This window comes from Astyanax mexicanus, chromosome 17, assembly GCF_023375975.1.
Source record: "Astyanax mexicanus isolate ESR-SI-001 chromosome 17, AstMex3_surface, whole genome shotgun sequence".
Taxonomy (NCBI): domain Eukaryota; kingdom Metazoa; phylum Chordata; class Actinopteri; order Characiformes; family Acestrorhamphidae; genus Astyanax; species Astyanax mexicanus.
Genome location: NC_064424.1, coordinates 24067486 through 24095318, shown reverse-complemented (window position 1 = coordinate 24095318; position 27833 = coordinate 24067486). Strand labels below are relative to the sequence as shown.

General features: G+C 37.3%; 1 protein-coding gene across 1 annotated transcript; it reads left to right on the top strand.

Annotated features, from left to right (window-relative positions):
• Positions 1-27077, top strand: agpat2 (1-acylglycerol-3-phosphate O-acyltransferase 2 (lysophosphatidic acid acyltransferase, beta)). Its single transcript, XM_022676191.2, has 6 exons — positions 1-529; positions 14192-14325; positions 15299-15474; positions 16828-16923; positions 21468-21540; positions 22640-27077. Exons 1-6 carry the CDS (start codon positions 354-356, stop codon positions 22795-22797), a joined length of 813 nt encoding a protein of 270 aa, XP_022531912.2. The 5' UTR covers positions 1-353; the 3' UTR covers positions 22798-27077.
• The last annotated feature ends 756 nt before the right edge of the window (positions 27078-27833 follow it).

Here is a 27833-nt window from a genome sequence, read left to right as displayed (position 1 = left end):
TTCCAGTGACTCGTTCGCGACTGTACTGATTTGACGTCGACGGTCAGAAAGGCTACAGTAAAAGTTCGCCTGCTGGAGTGTTGGCTGGACTCTGTGTGATTCGGATGTAATGTAGAGGCAGTGTTAGAGTTAGAGAGGCAATATTATTGTTATTGATAAAAGTAATAATATTAGCTAGCCAGTACCGCTGTTGGTTTACAAGCTGTGTAGTGTGTAGTGTAGGGGAGAGGGGGAGAGAGGCAGTGTGAGAAAGAGAGAGATAGAGAGACAGAGAGGCATACATAGGGAGAGAGAAAGAGAGAGTGAGTGTGAGAGTGTGCGAGTGAGTGTATGTGAGTGGTGGTGGAGGCGATATGGAGGCTCTATGGATGCTGCTGCTCCTGGTGGTCCCGCTGCTGTGTTTGACCAGCAGCACGTTCGTGTTTTATTTTAAGAAGGTCTTCTACGTGGTTTACATGATGCTGCTGGCCATGATCACCATCCCGCTGTGTGTGCTGAAGAGCGGGGGCAGGGACATTGAGAACATGCGGTGAGTTGTAGTGTAGCTGTGCTATGTATATGTATGTGTGTGTATATGTACGTGCATGCATGTTGCATGTGTGTCACTAGATCTAGTTCTCTCTCTTGTGTGTGTGTGTGTTTATATATTTAAAGAACTACCTGAACCGCACCTCTCTGTCTGAGTGTGTGGCTTGATTTGATTTGACTTGATCTGGTTCACCTGGGTCGACACAGGTGTGTTAAACCCAGTTCAGTGTATCTACAGATCCAGGAAGTAAAGATCCACCCCAGGATTTAGTTGCAGCTGCCTGGGCGGCTCTGCTGCAACTGTGCCGCCCATGGAGATGGAACCAAATCCTGGGGTGGATTTGTAATTTTCTGGACCTGGACGTAGCCATCATCTCTAATTGTAACCTTCATATATTTGAACATACTGGACCTTTATTGTCCTAATACACTGTACTGCTGGCCCTACTACTGTTACAGTTAAGTGGTAGGGTTAGTTATAGCTAGGTAATGTAAAGTGGTAGCTGGCACTGATTGTTAGCATTGTTTTGTGGCATAAACTAACCTTTAATTATTATTTAAAGGCTCATTTGCACATATACTCAAATTCCAGGTCTTTCCACGTAACAGTTATTTCCTTTTCGTTCTGTAGTGTTATTTTTACCTTCTTTTATCTGTGTTTAATTAGCTAACCTAGCCTTAGCTAGCTGTTATCACACACTTTTCACACAGGCGTTACTCACCAGGACAGATGTTGACTGAGCGCAGTCTTTTGGACAAGCTAGCTGTGGTTAGCTTATGCTAATGCTAGCCCAGTCCTCAGCACCTTTGGGACACACGTTTTCACAACCACAGAAACCACAAATGCACGATTACAGAGCCTGAAGCTACACGGTTTTAATTCAGCCACACACACACAAACATACACGCTTCAGGTCTTAAACCTCCACTGCTGCTGTATCTAGTTAGCTAACCTAGCTAGCTAAGAAAAAAAGGAAATCAGACTGTTGGCTAGCTAACCTAACTAGCTTAGCTAACGTTAGGCAAGCTAGTTAAGTCTGGCCAACATGTTTGATTTTTCAGTACTGCTTTAGTTTTTTCTTCTTTTTCTTAAACAGACAGCTGAATTACTGTCCCTTCATCAAACCTGTAATCATTACAATCATCATCTAACAGTGTAGAGTCCACCTAATGAATAGCTAATGCCTCACTGCTGCAGTGTGAGTGTAAACAGAGTGAATATTGAATATTAAAAAAAGTTCAGTAAAGGTATGTATTTAGCTGTTATTGTGTAGCTAAAAGAGGGCTTATCTCACACACTGTCACACAGGGGGCAGCTCAGGCGGGCTGTGACAGCTGATCAATAGAATTGCGGATTCCAGCCCATCAATTAGTATCGATCCGTGTGTTGATCAGTCCAACAAGCTGCTGTAGCTGTTAGCTAGCTACTGTTCGGGGATGTAGGTTATTTAGCTTAGGGTATACAGATAGAGAATGGGGTTTTGGAAAACCTGTTGTGGCAGATATAACTACACAGTGAAGTTAACACTCTATGGCATGATGTTGCCCTCAGGCAACAACCCATCTTTTGGTTATTACTTTGTTCCATACCACACCTTAATTTATTTTATTATATATTTAATATAATTTTACAGGGCTCCTCTACATCCAATACAATGCGGTGTAAAGTGGGTCAGAAATAGGAATATGTATATGTGCAAGAATATGTAAAGATATGGCTATATTTGGCTGTTTATATTTTAACATTCCTGTTGTAAATTTACTAAAACACCTTTTTTTTTTTTTAAATCATTTGTTGCTTTGGGCACTATTATTCAGATTATTTTTTAAGGGCCATCATGATAAAGCAGTGGGGACTCAAATAATAAGTTTGATCTCAAAATGTAAAAAAAAAAAAAAAAAGGTCTGAAAGAACGTTCCATAAAAAACATCTCCCAAATAGTGGTTTAATTTTTTTTCCAACTCAAAATATAATTGATGTCAAAGAGGTAGTTAGGTAGAGTAGTTAGTTAGCTTTAGTCGAGATACACAATGTACAATATTTATCCAGTGAAAACTGGAAGTTCTCCATTAAGAGCTACACTTTTGAGTAAAAGTACAAAAATATTTGACCTCAAACGTTCTCAAGTGTTAAACGTTTGTGCCTCTAATATCCTGTTATACTTTTGTAACATGATTCTTGCTTGATCTACTCATACTTCAGCTGGGAAGACTCTAGTATCTAGTGCTGTCACTAACAATTATTTTGATAATCGTTTAGTCCTTCTGAGTTTTAATCTATTATTAATCAGATAAAAATGAACAATATTTGACCAGATATTGTTCAGATATAAAATGTTTTATAGAACTAGTTAATATAGTAATAGTATGAGGAGCACACATCTTACCATGATTTAAAATATTAGTGTTTACATTAATAAAGATTTAAATCAGTTGTATTATCGTTTTTTTTTTTTTTTAACAGCAATAGTGTATGTTATGTTAATATACACTTGGCTGTGACTCTCTAACTTACATGCAAAGTTAGTCTGAAAAGTTCTTAAAAAGGCTTTAAATGTATTTTTAAAAAATATGTTTTTATGAAAAATGTCTTGTTTAAAACGGCTAGTAGGTTCCATTAACGTTGAGTGAGAGAACAAAAAACTTGTTGCTATTGTTAGCTTGACTAAAACTACTGCCTGATTTGTAATTAAAGGAGGTAGGGAAACTGCTAATGCTAACTTGTTTGCTAAATGTAAGTGAGATACAAATTCACTAAGAATGAGATATCTTGTTTAACTACTCTAGCAGGCTCTTACTTCTTCAAACTTGTAATGATCATGGCTCCAACATGTGGGGCTTGATTGGGACCTTAGACCCAACTGAGCGATTTAAACAACTAGTTGTTGCAAGCCTGTCAAGTACAGGAAAAACACAACAGGGTTTAATTTGCATTATTTGATATGGCTTGTTCTGCAATTGGACTATTACACATTTTCCCTGTCATTTACAGTATGACGGAATTTATTGATCTACTAATCTAAGATCAACTCTCATCAGTTGTATAATAGAATTCAGTCAACTTTAACTACGCCTGGATCAGCATTTCATGCCATGAAGTTTGATATATCTAGGCCAGTGTGTTGAAGTCAGACAGTTTCATTAGGAAGAAACAATAGCTTTTAACAAAGAAGCAATGTTTTCGTTGTATTTGCAGCATATGGTAGCATAACAAGTTTAAGTTTAAACATAGCTTCACAAATAAATTTCATCTAAATATTATATTTATTATATCACTTGTGTAGACATTGTGTTTAACAGTGTTAAATTTGGGAGTGCCCTACATTCTTTCATAAATTTGCCCTGGTTTGCTATGTCCAACATGTCAAAACAAGTTCATAACAAAGTTTACTGTACACTGTGCACTGATGGTGTGTCTGCTTTATGATTATGTTGTTGTGGCTTGTTAGAGGTTTATGCAAAAGAAGCCAGAAGGATTTTTTTTTCTCTTTTTGGGTGGAGTTAAAATCAGGAAATGTTTTAATGAGTTCAAGTAAGAGCTCACAAAGAATTAAATACTTTAGAAAAGGTACTGATACATACATAAACATGTACTTGAGTACAGTAACATATATTTACTTTGCTGTTGTCCACCAGTGAGTTACAAAAGAGATTCAAGACTATCCCTGTAAGCTAAAAAGCAGGCCACCCTTTGTAGTTAATCAGTATTAATCAGTTCAGCTCAGTATTTATTTATTTTTTATTTATTTATTCTAAGCACAGGATGTTTCTCAACTTCTTGGGGATGAAATAAAAACATACTGATGTTCACTGTTATCTTGACTCTTCCAGTTAATCTTATTTCTGTTTGCCACTAATCTGATTATGGTGCTTTAATGAAGCTGACAATTCAGCAGTTTAGAAAACCACACAAACTCTTCCAGACAATATATAATCAGTCAAGACTTATTAATTTAATGATGTAGCAGGAAAAAAAAACATGTTTGTAACAAAGCTCTCCCTTATAGGAAAATCTGTTCAATTTCGGCCATATTCGGCCTATATACAATCTTTCCATCCACTCACGGCATAACCAACAAACTAACTGACTTTCTTTGTCTGTAAACTGACACCATATTAAGCTAAAGAAAAACTATTATTCATGTTTTTACCATGGATGTTTGTGGTAGAAGTAAATCTTGGTGCTAGGACAAGGTCCAAAAGTGGATCATGAATTTGCTTTGTAAGATTCCTAGTGCTGCCATAGACATCTATCAGTGTACAAGAGTAGTAGAGAGTATACCTGTCCTTTATCTCGTTCTGTAAGTAAGAGCGTCTGTTAAGTGATGTAACAGAATTAGCATTTAGTGTTTTTATCAAAGCATATTGAGTGGTGTTGTGTTAGTGACAGTTTGAGAAGATGTGCTAAAGCTTTACATGTCTTGAAGGTACCAATTAGAACACTTTTCACTTGAACTATTCAGTACATTGCCCTTATAATTTTCAGTGGTACTACTCTGTTCTCTCTCGTATCTGTAAGCTTTCAGGGAACGTGCACAAACATGAATAAAAGGAATGCAGAGGACAGACAGAGGGCTTTGTTCATATCGGTATCCCAGTTTAGCATTGAGCATGAATGGGACTATAGGTCCCATTTCTAATTTAAGATTGAATTAACTCTTAGCCACAGTTGAGTCCTTTGTTCTTTATGCATGCATGTGTGTGTGTGTTTCAGAGGATATGATTCATAGTTAGAAGCTTCAGCTTCACACGTAGAACGGTTTTGTGCTCTGCTGAATGGATGAAATACCTTTACAGAAGTGCATTTCTTCATTACCGTCCATGTGACGAGAAAATTGAAGCCTCAACGTCCATTATTTTCGCTCTAAGAGCTGAAAACAAGCCCCTGGTGTGTGCTCGACTGAAAGAATGATTCTTTCCTGAAGTTCAGGCCAACATTCTGGTGTGTTTTAGCAGCTGAAGTTTGTTGTTCTGGTTGTAAAGGTTCAGAGGGTGAAATCTCTCAATTTTGCCACTCTTTAGATTTAAGGTTATTTGACAGTGGTTAGTTGAGGCTTGTTGGAATATTGAAGATTAGTCAACCTCAAGGGCTAAGCCAATCAAAGTGTCTATTTTAGCTGGAAGGCTGGACAACAGATAGTCAAAGTAAAAGCCAGAGCTATGATGAATAATAGGAACTGAAAATACGAATTATTCTCACTGTTTACAGTTTCAGTTTTTCTTGGCATTTCATTAAGAAATCTTGCTTTTCTAGTTAAGATGATCTACAGATGCTTGGGCCCCTTTGATTGCGGATGCTATATGACCCATGCTGGCCTTTACCAGCATTGAGCAACACTCTTAAAAATAAAGCAGATCTAAAGGGGAGTAAGGGGGTGGGGATTGGAGTGATGCCACTGAAAAAAACATTTTGGGAAAGAGTAGTGAGAATGAAGAACATTTAATTAAAAAAAAGTTGTTTAGATGGCTTTTCTATGAACACTTGTGGCAGCTTTAATTTAGTGTATATAGAGTGTATTACACAAGTAGCACTAAAGTGTGTGTGTGTGTGTGTGTGTGTGTGTGTGTGTGTGTGTGTGTGTGTGTGTGTGTGTGTGTGTTAGTCATGGACTTTATTAAGGCCAGAGTGACATGGCTACTTGACCTCAAACAGATGTGTATAGTGTGCGTGTCTGTGTGTGTAATACAGCTCTGGGGAAAAAAAAATCAGACCACTTAAAAATGATGGGTTTATTTGATTTTACCAAATTAAAACCTCTGAGTATAAACCTTTAAATATAATAAAGAGGAAGTTGGATGATTACAAGTCATCAAACCAAGCTGAACTGCTTGACATTTTTCACAAGGAGTGGCATAAAATTATCCAAAAGCAAAATCAGAGAAACTCATTAAGAAACTGATGTGGTCTCTTAATTTGTTCCAGAGCTGAAGTACAGTTTGAAAACTGTACCCTTTTGTAGCCTTGAGGTGACCCATTGCTCCTTGCAGAGTGACCAGCTGATCTGTGTGCGTGTGTGCTTGTGTGTACGTGTTTGTGTGTATGTGGTGCTCTGTTACAACAACTCTGTTCTCTTTAACCTAGAGGTTATCTGGAACCGGAGCTCTCTTTCTCTTTCCCTGTCTTTCTGTCTCTCCGTCTCACTTTTTCAGAATGCAGGGAAAGACTGAGTCAGCCAAGTAGATGAAAGGGTGAAGACCGAGAAATGGAGAGAGAGAGAGAGAGCGAGAGGGAGAAAGATGGGTTGGAATAAGTGAGAGGGAAACTGAGAGGGGAAGAAAAAGAGAAATAAATAGAAGAGAAGAAAATAAATGGAAAGAGGCAGAAAGTGTGAGAGTGAGATGCGCACTTGGACACACAGTAAGACAGGGTTATGTGACCTTTCGTCAAAATTCGTTTTTTTCTGTTTTGATGTAGGACAGATGATGAGTGTTACAGAGAATCTGTCGAAATGATTCATATCACGATACAGGGGCTGCTATTAAAATTTAGAATTTTCTATAGAATTAATTTTAGGAAAATTGTCATAAAAATATAATGGCTCAAGATTTCAAGTGGCAACTACTCAACCTGTAAAGGCTATTTTTTTTTACTTTCAAGCTAATTATTATTATATATCATTTGTGATAAAGAATACTGCTTTTACCCAAATTAAACTTACAAAAAAAAAAAAAAAAGAAGTCAGATTTATATAGGTAATCTGCCGAGCAGCATCATAGTGCAGCGACTCAGTTCCGATACGTCAGCTCACAGACATCACCCTTTGGAGTGATGTGGGGAGAGAGTGCCATCTACCCACCCAGAGAGAGCAAGTCCAATTGTGCTCCCTCATGGCTCCAGTAGCCGATGGCAAGCTACATAAACAGGATCCGAACCGGCGATCTCCTGATCCACTGCATTTACTTGAATGTATTTTAGTGGAGACGTTCCTTTTAGCCTGTCGCACGGTTTCTTTGCCTGATCTGTTCTCTGACGGGCAACAGTTTTAATGCTGTTGTGGTCTTTCACGCCATTTAATTAAATTTATTGGACAATTTATCTTGCATCAAAAAACAGTTATAGTAACAGGCCAAAGTACATCTCTGCTAAAATGGGCTTATAAGTATGAAGTGGATTCTACAAAGATCGACCAGGCATCTCACCCAACACTCTCTTTCTCTATCAGTTAAGATAATCTCAACATTAATATGCTTTTGAGAACTTGGGCCCCTTTAACTCAGTTAAAAAAAAAAAAGTTTTTTTTCTGGGTTACAGCTGCTTGGCCCCTTTCATTGCTGTTCCCATAAGACCACTGGCCTTTACCAGCACTGAGCTACTACAGAACTCCTCTGTGTGATCGAAGAAATACATTTTCCACCCTAAGTTGTGAAAACTCTGGCAGTGTTTGGATGGAATCTGTCTGTATTCAGCAGTTTGAAGTCCAAGTTGGTGAAGTTGCTAAATGAGGCGCATACAGACTTTGTTGTAATAGTATTTATTCACACATCTCCTGGAAATGGCTTCAAGATACGTGACTGGAGGTGTGGTCAGAGTCTAGCCTGCCATCCTGTCTGCCCTCCTGTGTTTAAACACTTTTTTTTATCTGGATTAATGTTTATTGGGCAGACACTCCTCCTGATTCAACCCAATTAAAATCTGTGGATGATGACGTCAGAGCCCCTTAGGCTGAGGTGCAATATTTACATTCCTTTCACAATGTGATGAAATTGCTGTGATAAGATTTAGCTCTGTGTACATTTCTTTTATGTCTTAGGGTTCCTGTACATCCTGGAAAACCTGGAAATTTGAAGAATATGTTTTAAAATATTAGTCAAACTCTAGTTGACTTAGATGGGTATTTTAGTTACTGATGTAGAATTTGTTGAAGGTTTTAATGCTGCATGGTCAGATGGGCAAATATGTTTGAAATCATGTTTGAAAATTACTAAAGAATTTACAGGAGGATTTTGTATGGTATGTGAAAGATTTGCTTAAAGTACTACGCCTAGAACATCAAGTAACCATGGGCCTTTTTTTATCAAGCATCTCGAAGTAGAAATACTGATCTAAGATCACCTCTCATTAGCTGTCTGATAGCCCATGTGTAAAACCAGTTTATACTGCCAGCATTTTAATACGCTCAGTATTTGTTTGGTGTCACGAATGGAATTCATGGAAAATATCCTGGAAAATGTGTTGCTAAAATAAGAAATGACCCTGTTTTCATAGTTGCTATGGTTGAAATATAAGACAAGTTTCTGTAGGCAGAACCACCTCGTTTATATAAAGAATTTTAAGTGATGATAGTTTCCGGAGTGAGCAGGGCCAACCTACTCTCTGGACCTTGAGTCCAGTTTTCAGTTGTAGATTTCATCATCATTCATTGTTAATTGTACTGTGTTAAGGCATCTGATTGGCCTTTTAAGTGCCTATTAAATCTGTATGGATAAACTGTTACAGTACTAGATATTGTATTTAAGTGTTATGATACTTATTAATACCATGTCAAAAATGGTCAGAACAGTTTTCAGATTTTGATTAAGTAAATAAGCTTTTTAAGTCCAGGCTTAGCTTTCACCTGGGTCTAGGAAACTGATGATTCGTCTCTGATAATTGTTTGAAAACTAGTCACATTCACACTGCAGCTCAACATCACTAGTAGAGATCTGCATATCCACAGTTTTTCAGTCCTGATCTGATACCAATAAAAAAATCTTCTCTCTGATCCCTTTAGTTTTTGGAGTTAAAGATATGACAGCTGCACGTCCACCCCTCAGTGTGCTGGCTCTACTTCTACTACAACTGTGTTGCTTTTGGGCCTTTTTTTAGACAAAAAATTCTCCAAACAAACAACATTTTACTTAAAACAACCGCTAATTTCACTAGTTTACTCACAGAGCAGAGCTGCTTGAGCTTCCTAACCTAGCTAAGTTCTAGTGCTCTCTCACAGAAAACACAGGTTCTGTTATTAAATTAAACTGGCTGAATTACCATATTTTTCACACTACAAGGCGCACTTAAAATTCATAAATTTTTCCAAACATCGTCAGTGCGCCTTATAAACCACTGCGCCTTATGTATGGATTGTACCAGTCAGGTTGTAAGAAGCAGTAAAGCCACTCCGCTGAAGTACAGAGTTATACAGGAGTTTCAGTCTAGTTCTCCAGCACTGGGGCTGGAGTAGCATTAGCATTAGCCGCTAAACACTATTTCCCTGTTCAAAGGTAAATATTATTGGCCTGTAGTCTGCTGCTAACCCTTTGCTAGCATTGCTGGAGTAGCAATAGTATAACCCGCTAACTGCACTAGCTCTTTTGCCGTTTAGAGGGGAGTATATCGGACTGTACTCTGCGCATTTACAGTGTTAAAACAAGCTATGTGGGAAAAAACGCTAGCTAATACGCTAGCTAAAACTGAAGCACTTTGCTCACCCAAATGAACAGTTTTCAGGAGAGAAATCTGTGTAGATTTACATCAAGCACTCGTTTGACTTAAAAAAAAAAAAAAATTTAACACTTTTTTTTTTTTTTTACTTAGCTTAGCTTTTCTTAACTTGGTTAGCTAACCCCCACCACCACCCAGCAGCGAGACCTGCTCAATTAGAAGTTCCTTATAGTGTCTCTTAAAATGTGCCTTATAATCCAGTGCGCCTTATGTATGAAAATAGACTAGAAAATAGACATCCATTGATTTCTATGTTAAAATATCTCCAAACAAACAGTTGTTTGGTCCAAGTAGCAGCTACTTATTGGAGACTTATTGGAGAGTTAAATGTAGAGCTGAATTCTGAATTAATCATGTGTTTCATGTTAACAATATGGTGTGTTTATGGTCCAGCTCGAACTGCAGATCTTCTCTTCAAATTAACACTGGGCAATATGATTTTAAATTTTATAAAAGTTGGCCATATTGTAACTATAACAGTTATGTAAATGAAATCCAAAATTCTTTATGTTGGTTTTGCAGTTTAGTTGCAGTGTCTAGCTGCCTGAAAAAAGGCAGAAATAATTAATCTAGCCTAGGTATGTAAAATAATACAAATAAGACTATTTATGAAGAAGTACAATAAAAAGGCTGTATTGGTTCTCCTGATATTCTAGATACCAGTAGCAGTACATGTGATTGACTTTGAGATGTCAGAAGCCTCTTAACTGGGGCTGGTGTGTGTGAAGAACAGAGTGTACCAGTTGGGACAGTATGCAGGTGATGAAATCAATTAAAACAGCATGTGCTCTGCTGGAGAGCATGGCCAACAATAAACAAGCCCAATGGTTTATTTACACCTCTCTACTGATCAAATCATTATTTATCAAAGCAGTATTTAAAATGGTATGAATCTACAGGACTTTTAATGCACACATTGTAGTAGCAGGCTAGTTATGTGAGGCCAGGTCAAATCAAGTCAAAGTTTATTTGTCTGCTCAAAACAAGTAGATTACAATAGGACTTGGTTAAATTTAAGAGCAAAAATCTAATTAATCAGAAAAAAAGTTTACAAAAATATACAGAAATAGGCTCTATATATAGATGTTTTGGTATGAAAATGGCTTGCATTGTTTAGCCACAGGAATTGTAAATTGATTTGCCAATATCCTGCTGCACACACACATAGTGGTTCTAATGGCCTCTTATTTCCTCTTTTTTTATTTGTCGCTCTTTCCCTCTTATAGCGTTGTGGTTATTACAGGGTGTTGTAAATTTGTAAAATTGTGTTTTTTCTCTTTTTTTAGTAACTTTCTTTGAGTTTGTTAGAGTAACACACTTTCAGAAGATTCTTAAGATCTGTAAATTAGCAACATTTATTTTATAATACTGTATATTTTGCTGACAAACAGGGCTGCACAATATATACGTCACATATGTAGGGGCCTAAAGAAATCCATTTTATTTTTTGCAATGGAATTAAACAAACATGACATTTGGTAAAATTTGTATTGAAACTACAATTACATTTAGCTATTGCATAAAACATGAAACATATTGTTTTTACTAGAAATTAAACTGCAATTTGTGACTTCAATAGGGATACCATGTTGTTTTACATCTATGTATCTAATTCTGTGTGTATTCTGTGTTAATATTTGAATTTGCTTTTATTCCTCAATTCCATTACTCTGTTCACGTTCTCCAATTTTCGGAAATCATAGGGCCCTACATAAGGTAAATTTGCATTTCCAGAGGCAGAATATTTGCTCATTGTTTGGCCAAAGTTTTTTCCACTCCAAACTTTAATAGATAGATAACATTAATAATTCTAAGCATTATACGTTTATGAGAATATGTGTGTCTCTCTGTGTATGTCTGTGTGTATCCAGCCCTAGTGACCAATTAAATGAACCTGCATTTTACCTTCCAGTTCACATATGGTCACATAAAAACATACAGTTCTTTCTTGATAGCAAAAATAATCATGGCCCAATTCTGACCCTTGCTTTTGCGTTCATCTGCCCACGTAACAGTAATAACTTTTATGTCTGATGAAGAGCCATTTGGGACTCGGTCCATGTGCACATACCCTTACTGAACTTGGTACCTTAGTATATTGCATTTGGTATCTTAGCATACAGGTTATTTTTATTTATTTATTTTTTACGTTTAGCAACACTGAATGGATTTTTAAGCACAGTATCAATTTTAAAAAACATTAATATTTCTCATGTAGAGACTAGTATCAGACTGTGTTCAGACATAGTTGTGATTTTTCCTAAAATTTTATAGATATAAAAAAAGTCATACTATAAAATAATTTCTGAATAAAAATCAAAACTGTGTTTTTAAGAATCACTACAGTATTGCCTATACATACATAATATCACAATATTTCTATATATCTGTATATTTTTACACTCCTAACAGTTAAGTTCAGTAACACTGTGTGACACCGTGGTGTCATGACCTAATAGTCTGTGAGAGATTGCTCCTATTGGCTGACAGAGTGTCTTCAGGTTTATCAGGGCCGGATACACACCCTCTGGTGCTGGCTTCTGTAATCATGGTCACACTTTGTCCTACATGCACTCAGACTCACAGCACTGATTACCAATGAAGATATGGAGCCCCTGAACGTGCAAAGGTCTTGAGATGCACAGATAGAGATCTCTCTCTCACTCTCTCTCTCTCATTATACCTCTCCCTCCATCTGTCTCTTTAATTTCACACTTGTGTACACACATTCTTAATGCAAGCTCTTGCTCAATCGTAATTACATGATAAGATCTTATGTATGCTGTGTCCTAACAGAGGGTTTGGCTTATAGCTGCTGCATTTTGACATAGGAATCGGGGTATAATGGTGTACAAAGGAAACGGTTTGGTTTAGAGCAGGGATTCTTAACCTTTTTGACTGTGCAACCTTCTTTTTTTAGGCCTCGAAATATCTCATTTAAGATAACACCTAATTCTCTAAAAAATAAGACAAAAACAACAACAAAAAAAACAAATCTACACCCTTATTGTAGCGGTTGGCAACAGAGATGTTATAGATCTGGTTTAGTAAGGCTCAATACCTCTTAAGTACTTTTTGTCATTTTCCATTAGTTTACCGTTTCTGCACTTTAATCTTTCGCATTCCTTTTTCTGGCTCTACCTTCTAAATAGCTCTCCAATGCTCTTATGTCTGATTGTTCATAATGTGCATGCAAAGGGAGATTTTAATCAGATTGTACATTTAATCTGCATTTCCATTAGAATGAATTAAATCTTTGCATGTATATATTCACTATATTCACACCACTGGTGGAGCTCTGAAACCAAACTAAACCTGCACAAATTGCATGAAATCATTAGATCTCATCAGACATCAGTCTTTGCAATAACTTTGCTGTTTTGTAAAACTTGCACTTTTCAAACTAGCCTAGTTTCACAGATCATGTTAAAACTGATCTTGTCGTAATCAGAAGGTAAATCATTCTCGAAAAACATTCACAATTTGACTATTTGTGGCACTACCACATTGGTCAAATGGGTCCAGGCAGGGTTCTTCTGAGTGACCTTGTGAGAAGTTAGGAACCTTTTGTCATATCAGTTGTGTTTGGTTTTGGAGATGGTGGATAAAGTAGTTGATGTTAAGTCTATTAGACAACCTGACCTTATGATTCTTGTTTTATTTTATGCACTGTTGTAGCCTTTACATTTTTGCAGTAACTTTACTGTTTTGTGAAACTTGCACTTCTTTTCAAACTAGTCCTAGGGTTTTTCACCAATCATGTTAAAACTGGTCTTGTCCTAATCAGAAGACCCTATAGGTAAATAATTATTGAGAAACTTTCACATTTTGACCACATTGGTCAGATGGGTCCAGGCAGGGTTTTTCTGAATTACCGTGTGAGAAATCAGAACCCTTTTGTCCTATCAACACAAATTGAAAGACATATCAATGGAAATCAAGATGTTAAAGGCAAAATTGGACCCAGACCATCTTCTGTAGCCTCTACAATCCCTGAAAACATGCTTTGAACAAATGCATATTTCGTGTTTTAGAGCTAAATAGATGAAGTCTACGGAAGTCTGGAAACTTTTGTTCTATCAACAGAAAACTTTAAACACGCACACATCTCTGAACTATATGATGTTAAACACATCCAAAATTGTGCATTAGGCTTCACTGGCCCCCGTAAATCTGAACTTGTGGCTATATTTAGTTTTCTAGTTGATGTTTTAATGCATTTGCCGTTGTCTTCTGCTGCAGGATCATCCGCTTCATGGTGCGTCATGTGAAGTACTTCCTTGGTCTGCGGTTTGAGGTCAGTGGCTGGGAGCACCTGCAGACTGAGGGGCCTTACGTAATCATCTCCAATCACCAGTCGTCTCTCGACGTGTTGGGTATGCACAACCACACACACACACACACACACACACACTCATGCATTCTCACACTGTGCGCTTTGTTTTTTCTTCTGAAATTAAGTGTGAGGATTTAAATGCGTTCGTTAACAAGAGTGTTACTTGAAGCATCACTTCTCTGCAAGGACTTGACTAGCTGTTTGTGCACATGCACATCTTTGTGCAACTTACAATAGCTACATGTAGAAGTGTTGTGCATAAGCACTTGGACATGTACTGTTTGGACATGTTTACTATAAGATCAAAGGTATTTGCATGCCATGCTAAAGTCTATTTAAAATCAATATTTATGCAACCATCATAAACAAGCAATAGCAGTAGAACAGGTTAGTCTGAAGAGATAAGTGCCTCTATGGTACTGTAATAGGAGGCCACCTTTGTTGCAAGTCTATTATTAAAATATCTCACCTGTTAGAGCTGCCCCAGTCAACTGTAAGTATTGCTACTTTGCAATAGAAGCAGCAGCCAAATAGTTAACCATGATAACTTGCTTACAAATCACTTATCAACAGTTGCATCACCCGCTGCAGATCTGAGTTTCAAATTTCTAGAAGCAGCATAGTCTAACTTTTTAAAAGGATATGTCTCTTGGCTGCGCTATACCAGGAAATCAAGTACATTTAATTGTAAAGGGGAACCTGGCAATATGATTCCTGTTCTGTTTTATGCACTGCTGTAGCCTTTAAAACTTTGCAATTGCATGTCTTTACCAAAAATGTATTGTTTTTCTCCAGTGGCTTGTTATGTAAAACTTGGACTTTTCAAACTAGTTTTAGGATTTTTCACTGATCATGTTAAAACTAGTCTCATCATAATCAGTAGACTCTGTAGGTAAACTGTAGGAACACTAAAAATATCATAAAAAAAACATCAGACAAGCCAGTAAATCACAATATTGTTTTGTATAATTTATTAATTTGATATAACGGTTGTCCTTTGTCCCTCCACACAGGTATGATGGAGGTGCTCCCAGACCGCTGCACCCCCATTGCCAAGAAGGAGTTGTTGTGGGCGGGGACTGTGGGCCTGGTCTGCTGGCTGGGTGGCGTCGTCTTCATTAACCGCAAGAAGACCAGTGACGCCAAGAGTGTCATGGAGGATGCGGCCAAGACCATGCTGCAGGACCAGGTGAGCCATGAGCTCTAATTCAAGTTCTAATCCAAGTTATTCCACACATTTTATCACCCAGAGCTCATTACTGACTGTGTGTGCAGGTGAGCCAAACCTACAGGCGAGTTATCTTCAAACATACTGGTGTTGTTTTGATCATGTTGCTAAACCACCACAGAGCAGCCATTGTTAGTAATATATTTGGGTGGTGTGTCATTCTCAGCAATGGAGTGACACAGACATGCTGCTGGAGATTTTAAACACCTCAGTGTCTCTGCTGGACTGAGATTAGTCTATTGGCACTATTGGTAGCATGCTGTGGGCAGGGTCCTGTGATAACTGATGAATCTGTATATATTCCTGTTTCTCAGTGGTTCTGGCAAAATCTCATGATGAATAGAGCAATAGCAATACTTATAACTTAATTAATAATATATATAATTTTTTACTGCATTTTTCTGTATGAATTCTACTGAGTGCAGCGACATTAACATAAGCTGCTAACCACAGCGCTAGCTCTTTCGCCATTAAGAGGAGAGTGTATTGGACTGTAGTCTGTGTATTTACCATGTTAAACCAAGCTACTTGGGACGAACAGCTAGCTGAGAGTGTCCTGGATTACCGGAACACTTAAGGTTCCTCAGTCTACCACTATCGGGCGTCATTTACTAGCGATAACTGGCGCTGGCTAGCACTGCTAACCGTGTCTGGCAAACGCTTCTTACTACGACTGGCTAGCGCTGCTTACCGCGTCTAGGTAGCACTGCTAACCGCGTCTGGCTAGCGCTGCTAACTGGGGCTGGCTAAGTGCTTGCTAACTGCGGTTAGCGGTCACGCTTGGACAAAATACTGGAATTTTAATCTTACTGTACATAAACAGAATAAACAGTTTTTAGGACAGACATTTGTGTAGATTAATATCCTGCACTCGTTTGACTTTGAAGGAAAAGTTTACTAGCGCTAACCGCGTCTGACTAGTGCTGCCAACTGTGGCTAGTGCTCACCCTTGGGCAAAATACAAAAAAAAAACAGAAGCGCTTTACTCACCCACCAGTTTTCAGGAGAGAAATTTGTGTAGATTAACATCCAGAGAACTGTTTTATTTACATAGGTGCCAGCCCCCACAGCAGCAAGACCTGCTGATTTAGAAGGGAAACATGGCGACACCTTTTGTTTATTTAATTATGCATTTTTACTAGTGGTCAGCTACAGTTATTGAGGTCATATCGATATATTTTGCGGTACTGTCAGTAATGCAATAAATGTAACAAGCCTGAATGTCAGATTAATTAATATATATATATATATGTTTTAATTACAGTCTCTCATTTCTCTCTCTCTCTCTCTCTCTCTCTCTCTCTCTCTCTGTAGATCCGTCTGTGGGTGTTTCCAGAGGGAACAAGGAATCAGAAAGGGGATATTTTGCCCTTCAAGAAAGGAGCGTTCCACCTGGCTATTCAGGCTCAGGTAAGTGTCCTACACTTGCACCTGCCTGCATTTGCTCCAGTATACTTTGTATACACACACACACGTTCATTATATTGGCTTAATGCTGATTACACAGTAAATAGTGACAGAACTGGTGCGAGAGGAGGAGGAGGAAAGAGTTTGGTGTAATAAGCTTTAACGAACACCAGGGTGTGCTGCTGTTCCTCATAAACACATTGACGGTGTCCTGTTTTTTCTTTTGTGTTCCTGTATTAAACTTTAATTTTTATTCTTCGCTTATTTGTAATAAGAACCTTCATATTAAATTATATTAGATCGAATTAATTAATTGATACTAAGTTTGATTGTCGTGATGCTGTAGGAGTTTTAGTTGTGTAGAGAGGATCGTTTTGTTTAGACCTGGTTCAGTTTGAGTTCCAGAGTGGATGGGATGAATTAGAAATGTGAGCCCGTGCCACGCGAGTTCAGACCGGGATACAGCATTACATTCAAACAGCTCTTGTTCAGTGTGTTTGTTTATATGTACAGGTTTATAATGTCCTGAGTGTGCAGGAAAAGCAGAGGAAAACAGAAGGGTTTTGCCTTGCCAGGAGTATCTAAATGACCCTGGGTTTGTAGACTGTAGTCGGTCTGTTGTCCTTTCACCCTGTCCTTCAATGGTCAGGACCGAGCAACTGTTATTTGGGTAATGGGTATGTTGTGTAAAACATATATAAAGACAGAATATGATGGTTTGCAAATCCTTTTCAACTTATTTTCAGTTGAATACACTACAAAGACAAGGTGTTTAATGTTCAAACAGATTAACTTTATTGTTTTTTGCAAATATTCACTCATTTTAAACTAGATGCTGCAATACGTTCCAAATAAGTTGGGACAGGAGGGTCATGTTAAAAGGAACGGTGATTTTACACAGTGGTAAACGTCACTCAATAAGCATTTGGGAACTGAGAAGACTAACTGTTGAAGTATTGTAGGTGGAATTGTTTCCCATTCTTGCCTAATGTACAACTTTAGTTGCTCAACCCTCTGGGGTCCCTGTCGTCATATTTTCAATGGGAGACAGGTGTGAACTGCAGGCAGGCCAGTCTAGTACCCACTAGAGCTGGGCGATATGGCCCAAAAAAAAAAAAAATCTTCGATTTAAAAAAAAAAAAAAAAAAAAAAAAAAAAATCAGATTTTTGATTTAAATCGATTTTTCCCCCCTACTTAAAATGTCCCCTTTGTGGTTAAAGTGCAACCAGAAACAAGCAAAGGTACAAGTTTAGGTACTGATACAAGTTTAGGTACTGACACAACCCACCCTCAAAAAACAAATAGAAAGAAATAAAATGGTGCCCTTTTTGATTAAACTTACAAAATAGAAAACAAGTACAATTTAATATGCTTTTAAGTAAAGAATTTTCCCCATTGCTCCGCTCCGCACCGCTCTGCAGCCTGTGACCGCGAGGCAGCCCTCAGGGGCGGGGTTATTTAAATGAGTAGGCTGTCTCTCCACAGTCTTTCTCCCTCCTCTGGTCTCTACTGCGCAGAATCGGGTATCAGGATCGGAAACATGGCGGAAGATTTTGGCTTCATTTTCATTGAATGAATGGGAACGGCGACGCGGCGTCCATCTTTTATTTACAGTCTCTGATCTGTACTGTTACATTAGCTATAGCTCATTCTCTGTACTGTTTTGTTCTGTTATTTATTTGCTGTTTGTTATTTGTTCGTACTGAGCGGGTCAACCCGAGTAGGATGGGTTCCTCTGACTGAGTCTTGGTTCCTTCCAAGGTTTCTTCCTCTTAAAAGGAGTTTTCTTGTTATTTTAGTGTATTAAATTGAATACAGGTTAAATAGGATTAGCAAATAGTTGTTTTTATTTTATTTTATTGGTATTGTAATTTATGAAGGGTATTTATTATAAATATTACATATTACAGTATTCTTAAAGAAGAACAAAGTTTGGTTTGCTCTTGATTGTTGAAGTGAATGTATCATCATGACGAGATCGTAAGAGCTCTTGCTTTTAAGGCCTTCAGAAATAAGGCAGTAGATGCACATGAGTCTGAGGTGGAATTTAAAAAGATCTCCGATCTCCGAAATCGAGCATTGCGCTGTCCACGGTAAATCGTTTACAAGTGAAGCAACTCCCAGGTCAAACGTGACCGGGTCAGGTTGTCTTAACAAGTTCAGCGCTAAACAATCCAAAAAATGTCATTATAGAACCTACTGGTATAGGACCCCTTTTTTTGGCAAGTTTTATTTTTTATTCATCAAAGCTAAATGTGGCTACTTTAAAACTTTTGACTGGTACTGTATTTGCAGGTCTGTGCATGAAAAACAGAAGCATGTTGGGATTTGTAGGAAACTACAGAGAATAAAAGAATAAATTGTCAGTTTTTGGATAGCAGATTATTTTTTTAATTCTGTGTGTCTAGTGTCTGAGTGCATATTTCATGTTTATATGTTAAATTATTTGTATCCTTTTTAATCCTTTTTTTATTTGTAAACCTTTTTATTGCTGAATTCCATAATTCCATCGGTCATCTCTGCATTGCGGAAATCATCTACAGGAAGCTTCTGAGCACATTTGATTTGATGATGTTAACGTACATCATCTCCCTAGTTTATTTACCCATATACAATGGCATGCCAAAAGTCATGGGATACCAGTACGTAAATTGAGGGTGAAGTGTTTGGGTGTCTGGGCTCAATGGCTTGGGTCTGGGATGTTCTATTTCTGAACATTTAACATTCCTTGATATACAGAGAGTCACATGTGTTCTGGGAATAAGTCATAGAAAGCATTACCACCCACAGTGGACAGCACAGTGGGTGGTAATGATTGTGACCGAAGACTTCATGGCTTATATTGTTCATGTAAAAAGAAAAAAGGGACTCAGAAATCACTCAGTGGTCCTACACGCATGTTCTGTATGTCAGTGCATGATTCTTCTCCAGTTATATGGTTTATATAGTGGATTAAAATCATGGGACATAACATTAATCCCATGTGGTACATTAGTGTAGTGTTATATATTAATGTGTTTTATATACTTGTTGTTATAACTACTATTATTGTTATGCAAAACAAACCACATATTGTATAAATGTTGTATGTATATAAAGGTATGAACCACTATCTTGCTTTAAGAACAAGCCTGTGTTTTACTGCTTGTCCAGTGTGTATTATCACGCTCCCTTATGTTGTATTGTATGACAGGACAGGCCCAGAATACTTTAGGACAGAGTAATCAAACGCAGATGTCTGTCGGGGTTTAGGGGGGTCGACGTCACTTAATGTAGGCCAGACTAATGGAACCCTGATGTTCTTCATTAGGCACAAGCATCTCTGTGTCCGAGTGAGTTTCTGAAGTTACGCTAGCCTGTAAGAATAGTGAACAGTTGCTCTGCTGCTGTGCTGTCAGAGTGTGTAACTGTACTGCACATGTTTATAAATCTAAACAGAAAGCTGAGATTTTGACATTATTGAATGTCAAATTTAGTTTGTTCTTATCAGCAGGCGATCAAATGCATACCTGATGCTGCTGCTCCTGAGCGTAATCAGGTTTGGTGTGTTTAGGGGGAGAAGAAAGGAGGAAATATGTAGAGATGGAGTGAGAAGGAGAGGTAAAAAAAAATTATGTTGGACACAAGATTGCCAGTTACATTGGATGGAGAGAAGCAGGATGGTTATTTGGGCAGAAAGGCAGATACTGTCACCTTTTTTGCAGAACATATCATCTTTAATAACAAATAGTTGAAGTTCAATTTGGGATCCAACAACGATCAGATTCAAATATTGAGGCTAATTGCTAAATGTTTCAATTTTGCCTTTGCTGTGCAGCGACCATCGCATAAAAATTAAAATATTCAGTAACCCCTTGTGTAGTGCTGCAAAATAAGTCCATGCAAGCACCAATTTTGGCATAAATAATGACTAAAATGTGAAATTAGGGTTTTGAGTATAGAAATTTAATAGCCAGACATATAATGATGATCTGGGCATTAAATTAATGTAATGTGGCATGGCAAATTTATTGCGCCAAAACAATCTCTCTAATGTGATGTGTGTTTCATGTTCATGTGTGTTCTATTGGCTATTAAAAGCAGCAGCATTACATATATTTTGCACTTAAGGGGGCTAGTTTGTGGACTTTTACAGTTTTTGTGGACAGTTGGTAGTTTTACAGTTCTTTTCTTGAGTTTTATTACATAACACCTTTTAAAATTAAACAAATATTAGAATGAATAAAAACTAAAACTAACCACTAATAAAAACTGGCAAACCTACTCAAAAAAATAATTAAAACTAGCTAAATTGAAGCAGAAAAAGTGAAAACGAAATAAAATTGCAATGAAAAATTTAAAACCATTATAACCAGAAGCAGAACACACAGTCTGTCCCATGATTCTCAAACCTCCACAGTCCAACCAGCAGCTCAGACCCTGACCTCGTTCTATAATTAGTCTGGGAGGACAGTGCGAGTGTCCATGTGAGCGTGTGTGTTTGTATGTTTGTGCTTTTTCTTGAGAAGTTTATTTAGTGGATGTTCTCGCTGTCCTTCTCTTGCAGGCGCCCATTGTTCCTATGGTGTTCTCCTCCTACAGTAACTTCTACCTACGGAAAGAGAAAGAGTTCAAATCAGGTAAGAAACTCAAATGGAACAAACTACAGTTGACCAGAAAATATACTGTTTATGTCTATGGCTCACAAGTGCGTGGGTGCGGGCATCTTATACACACATTCACTGCCAACACTTTTGGTGAACTCCAATTGTAGAAAACACTAAAACTCAGACATATGTTTAATGGTGAAAGTAAGAGCATTTCCATATGTACTGTGTAAAAGGAAGTCAAAGGATTATGTACTAAACAGCTGCGTAGCCTTAAGAAAACTATTAGCAGTAAGGTTAACAGGCAAAAACAGCTTCAATTTGCTCGGTAACATAAAGATTAGACTCTGGAGCAATGGTGGAAGAAGGTCATATGGTCTGATGATTCCAGATTTACCGTGTTCCTATTCTGTCAAAGTGATGCACTCATCAATGCCTAGTGCTACTGTACAAGCTTGTGGGGCAGGGCTGGGAGGGGTTGCTGCAGTTGGTCAGGTCTAGGTTCAGCAACAGTATGTGCTGAAAGAATGAGGTCAGCTGACTACCTGAATATACTGAAAATAGACCAGGTTATTCCATTAATGGATTTGTTCTTCCCTGATGGCACGGGCATGTTCCAAGATGCCCCAACCCCGTTGAGAATCTTTGGGATGTGCTGGAGAAGACTTTGCTCAGTGGTCTAAGTCTCCCATCTTTAATATAAGATATTGGGGAAAAAATATTGCAAGTGTTGTGATATTACAGAAGTTTGTGGTCCAGTTCTCAATTACGATTGCGTAACAGTTTCAGTTTTTTATTTGTAAACATACAGCACCATATAATGTGGATGACCATGGTAACAATGATTGGGATGATGGTGATGGATGATGGTGATATGAATGACCATGGTAACAATGATGGATAATACCAGTGGTGATTGGGATAATGATGATGGTGGTGATTGAGATTGGGATGACCATGGTGTCAATGATGACGGTGGTGATACAGATTATATGAAGGTGGTGATGACTAGGATGATATGATTGTAATGATCAGGTGGTGATGACTAGGAAAATATTAGTGATTGGAATGATTGCGATTGGGATTATGATTAGCATAGTGATAACAGTAATTTTCTTTCTCATCCTCGCAGGAACGATCACCCTGAAGATCCTTCCGAAGATCGACACGAAGGGGTTGACGTCGGATGACGTGACGTCGCTCTGCGACGAGTCCTACGCTCTGATGCGCTCCACCTTCCTGGAAATTTCTGGCCAGCCGCCTCAGAGCAACGGGCCGTCCACCCACTGAACATTCCGTGGCCCCGCCCACTCTCATTGCCTCTCACAACCAGGATGCTCTGCAGTGGCTCAAGAATAGTCGTAGTCATGGTGACCGTGACCGTGGCAACCAGACGCTTCCAGTATCTCCTCCTGTGTCCACGTGAAGCATTCTCAAGACACCTACACTCTTACACAAACATACAAAAACACACACACAGCTACACTTCGAGTTGAACACCGACAGTCGGCTGGTCTCATCTCTTCATTTCTGGTCTTTTGTTGGGAGCTTTGGGCAGTGCAGGTGTGGGGTTTACTGAGGACACTGACCTTTGACCTTGCCTCTTTGGACGTTGGACCGTTCCTTCTGTGTTCCTTCTACAGTCTGGCTTGGAGCGTTTCTCTTTCTTTTTTTTTTTTTCCTCACCCTTTTTTAAACTTTTTTTTTTTATTTATGTATTTCCCATTGCTGACAGGTTCGGTGTGGAGCAGAACTCTCAGAACTTCAGTTCGTGTGGATGTGCATTCATTATGCATGCCTTCAGACGCTTTGTCTGTCTCTCCGGCTTTTCAGATCCGGTTTGATACGTTTCTCCAAGCTTTTGCTTCCACTCGTTCAGTGACGGACACCTTTCTTTTTTTCGTTCTTTCTTTTTTTTTTTTTATTGTTTCATTGTTCATTTTTATGTCTTTTCTTTTTATGTGCTTTCTTTGGTCGTCACCCCTGCCTTACTGCCCCGCCAATGAAAACGTCTCAAACTTCTCAAAACCTTACAGCATCAGTCCACCAATCGGAAGGCATCAACCACTCCAAGTCCCGCCCTGTAAAGTTGAAGCCTGATGTCAGATCAGAAACTTCCGCTCCCTCTCTCTCTCTCAGAACTCTCGATTGTTTCTGCACACAAATGAATGAGCCAGAAGTTTCCAGAACTTTCTTCTACGTGGCGAAGTTCTCAAGACTTGAGTAGAACAGTCTACAGTGTGGCTGTAACTGGGGTAACATTTCATTTCGTTCAGCCTCGTCAAGCAGAGTTTGCATGAGCTTTCTTCTCGTACCTTATTTATTTTGTATACTTGTGCTTTTTTCAAATCGAAAATTTTGCCTTTTGCCCCTCTGAGCTCCTGCCCTGTTTGGAAAGTGTACCTACGATCTCCTCGCAAACGTGTCAAAATCGAAATAAGTGCATTGTTGGGTTGTACCAATACTAATGCTCCAAAGTGCAAGCTTCTTACTGTGCCATGTGTCCAAAGTCTCTCAGCTAAAGGCATTGCTAGCCGAACTGATCTGTGATCACAGTCACTGAATGGAGATTCAGATGAAAATCTGAAAAACTGATTCTGGAATATCGATCCTGCAGATATTTGATAGATGATGACGCAGCGTGCTTACGACTGTCGGAGGTCGTCGGCTGCAGTGCCACGTCAAAGCTTCCAATAATACCAAGTTAATCCCAGTGTGCTATTTAACAGTTCTTAAACTGTTCATTATAATGAACATAATTGTGAAAAATATATTTCTAACAAAGGTTGTAAAGAGATATATAAATATATATAAAATGTGGGGAATATTTAGGGAGGGCCGATTTCAGAACAAGTATTATCTACAACCAGACTGAACTAAACTATTAACCCTCCATATGACTCCTAAGAACTCTTCTAATTTGAGAATATTCCAAAGTATACCAATAAAAAAAAAACAGAATTACGGAAAGTTGTTTTTACATAGATAAGTGAATATAATTACATTATTTAAGAGCTAACTACATGAAAATCAGGAATTATTGTTATTATTTTATTATTATTGCAAGCTTTCTTGCCAATTTCAGGTTCTATTGATCCGCCTGAAGCTTATCTTTTTTGTGTTAAGGATCATCTAAGAATGTAGCTTGGCAATCAACATATTAAAATTTATAATTTAAAAAGAAATGCCCCATTGTATTGTTGTTTTGGTTTTTGTTTAGTTTGTATTTTTTTCATTTTCTATTTTTTGGACTGACCAGTTGGTGTATTGAAAGCCCATTCACACCAGGTTGAGGAGCCTGTTGATTTACTTGGTATCTTAATGTAATGACTTTAATGATACTCAATCTTTTTTTAATATAGTTTCTCAGTTTCTAATATTACCTTAAATACCATAATTCATCTCAAAACAATGATTGCTTACATACTACCTGTACCTTAAATACTGTGAAGCATCTCAAAACCAGGATTGCTCTGGGAAGCTCATCCTAAAAAAGTGAATTTTATGAGTAAATGTTTACTCATAGTATTTAATAGTTACTGATTATAATTATTCAGCAGTTTGTTTCTTAGATCAGTATCTCAAATGTCCTGTAAGTAAAGACATTTGTTTTAAAAATGTAAAATAAAAGATTCAGGTATTCAATCACTTATATTCTCAAGGTTTTGTGTTATCTCAGTTTGTTAAGGTTTTATTGAAAACTGAATTAGAATCTTGAAATAAGTTATTTTCTCTAAATAATTTAGAGTTAATGACAATTTTAAATTTTGACTTAGTATCTAAAATTAATGGCTTTTTGCTTGAAATGTTGACATGGTATCTTAAAATCCCATGATATAGAATATTTATCTGTATATATTTTTCTATATTTTTATTTTTTTAATAATTAACAACATATTTTTTTTTTCTGGCATTATTGGACAATTTTCAAAATTTCAAAAGTTTAGGCACACCTCTTCTCATTCAACGTGTTTTCTTTCTTTTTTATGATTTTCTACCGTCTACATTTAATATAGAAGACTTTAATAAAAAATATACAGGAATACCTGCTGAATTGTTTAGTAAAGAAAAAGTGATAAACAAACCAGAATATGTTTTATACTTTAGATTCTTAGCCTAAGTAGCACATTTCGCTTTAAGGACAGATCGGCACACTCTTTGTTCTCTTTTTATCTCAGTGTTTTCATGAGGTAGAGTCTCCTGGAATATTTTCTTAGTGTCTTGAAGGAGTTCCTGGAGGTGCTGAACAACACGTTGTGAATCTACAGCTCATCCCAAATTACCATCTCAATAGGTTTAGGTCATATGTATCCATTAATTATTTGTATGTATTTAATATAAATCTACAATGTAGAAAATGAATGAAAACATTAAATGAGAAGGTGTATCCAAACTTTTACTGGTTCTGCATGTACATCACCCAGAATTTCCATATTAGCGCATACTTAATCACAATTATGATCTATTTGGCATTCGATCTTTTGAATTAGTATCTCATAGATACTAATAGATCTTGTGATGAGAGATCAGGATATTATCTGTTTTAAACAGTTGTCATTTTCTTAATTCTAACTTCTATCTTCTGAGAACATCAGTTTTAATATGAATACCATTCTTTAACCAGAAATAGAAATAGACTAGATCTAGCTCAGTGCATCCAATAAGTGATCCATTAAACTGTGCACTGGATCGGATCAGGACGTCACTATAATAATGGTGTCTTAATTCTTGAAATTAAGTTTTTCATTATTTTAAGGTACGTAATTAATTAAAATTCATGAATGGAAGTCATTATGTTGAGATACTGGGTCCATATGTTGCCATACTGCTTCCAGAAACTGTTGTGAATGAGCTTTCCAAATCAAATATGCTATTTAAATCAGAAGAGGACTGGTATGTAATTGTTTTCTATATTTGTTATATTTGTTTAGAAGATTCTACAATTCTTGTTTTTTTTTAATTTATTTTAAATACAAAGTGTTGAATGTTCTTCCCCTGTTGGCCGGTTTCGACCCATGTAGTTAAATATTGAACTGTAAAGTTTAGATCAAAACTTGGACGTATAATTGTCCTTCAGCTCTGATTCAAAAGTGAAAAGCTGGATATTAGTATTTCAATTCTGTGTTATGATGTTATTTGTTGATATAATTAATATGAAAGTAATTTATATTGTTAAGGCACTTTTAATTTCGACTACTGCAGCATTGATTATTTTCTTTCCCCCCAGCTTTTGTTTTTTAGATTTTTGTTTTTGCTTAGTTTTTTCTTCTTTTTTTGCCTAAGGGAAAAAATTATGGCAAAATGTGTACTAACATGTTGTGATGTCCACCAAAGCTGCTCATGGTGTAAAACTGGTGATAGTTCTAGATGCCGTATCTCACATCTGAGCGGAGAAGAGTCCAACATCTCCTTTGCTGGTGTTCGATTTCAAAGCCCATAGTAGTATCTGGTATTATATAGAATTAAACACAAATGTAGTGAGCTGTACGCTTGCACAGAATCTGGACACAGCCTGTGTAAAGAATGCCTTGGAACAGTGAAAAATAATAAATTTTGTTCTTTTTTTCCTACAGGAATTGCCTTTTTTTCTTTTTTTTCTTTAATTGTCTTTAATTTCATGTTGAATTAACTTCGCGATGACCCACAATAACCTAGATTAAAGCATCAATACACTTTTATGTATATTAAACGAACAGTTTGGTAAAAAATGTTTGCTTTTTTGATATTTGATTTATTACAGATCCCAAATGCAGTCGTCACCCAAAACAGGGTATTATCTGGACTTATTATGTTATTGTCTTCTTCAGTTTACAACAGCAGATGCTAGGCTAGTGTTGCTAAAATTTAAAAATTAATAAATAAACCTCTTGGAGTCATAAGACCTTTGTAGGACCTAGGTTGTGACCAATATGATTCCCTATTTACATTCTAGGGCACTAATAAATAACATCAGCCATTTTTCTCTGTATGAATCTAATGGGATTTTGAAGGCACTATAAACTCCCATAATGCAATGCAAATACATGTGCTGAGTGTGGACCAAACTTCATGACGAGTTTCACTTCTGAGCAACAGAAACCTAAAAGGATGGTGAGGACAGTGAGCCACCAGGGTTGCCAGATTTTTCAGTTGATGTAAATGTAAAAATGTTAGTAATCGGTTCAAACTTGTTTTAAATCTGCTAAAATGCAAAGATAAACGCCCAAAAAAAGCAGATGTTCAGCATATTTACAATTTTACAGGGTTTATTCCAAAATGATCTTAAACAAAAATGCTTTATCTTAAATATATACAGATGAATAATAAAATTATAAAAAAAAACAATT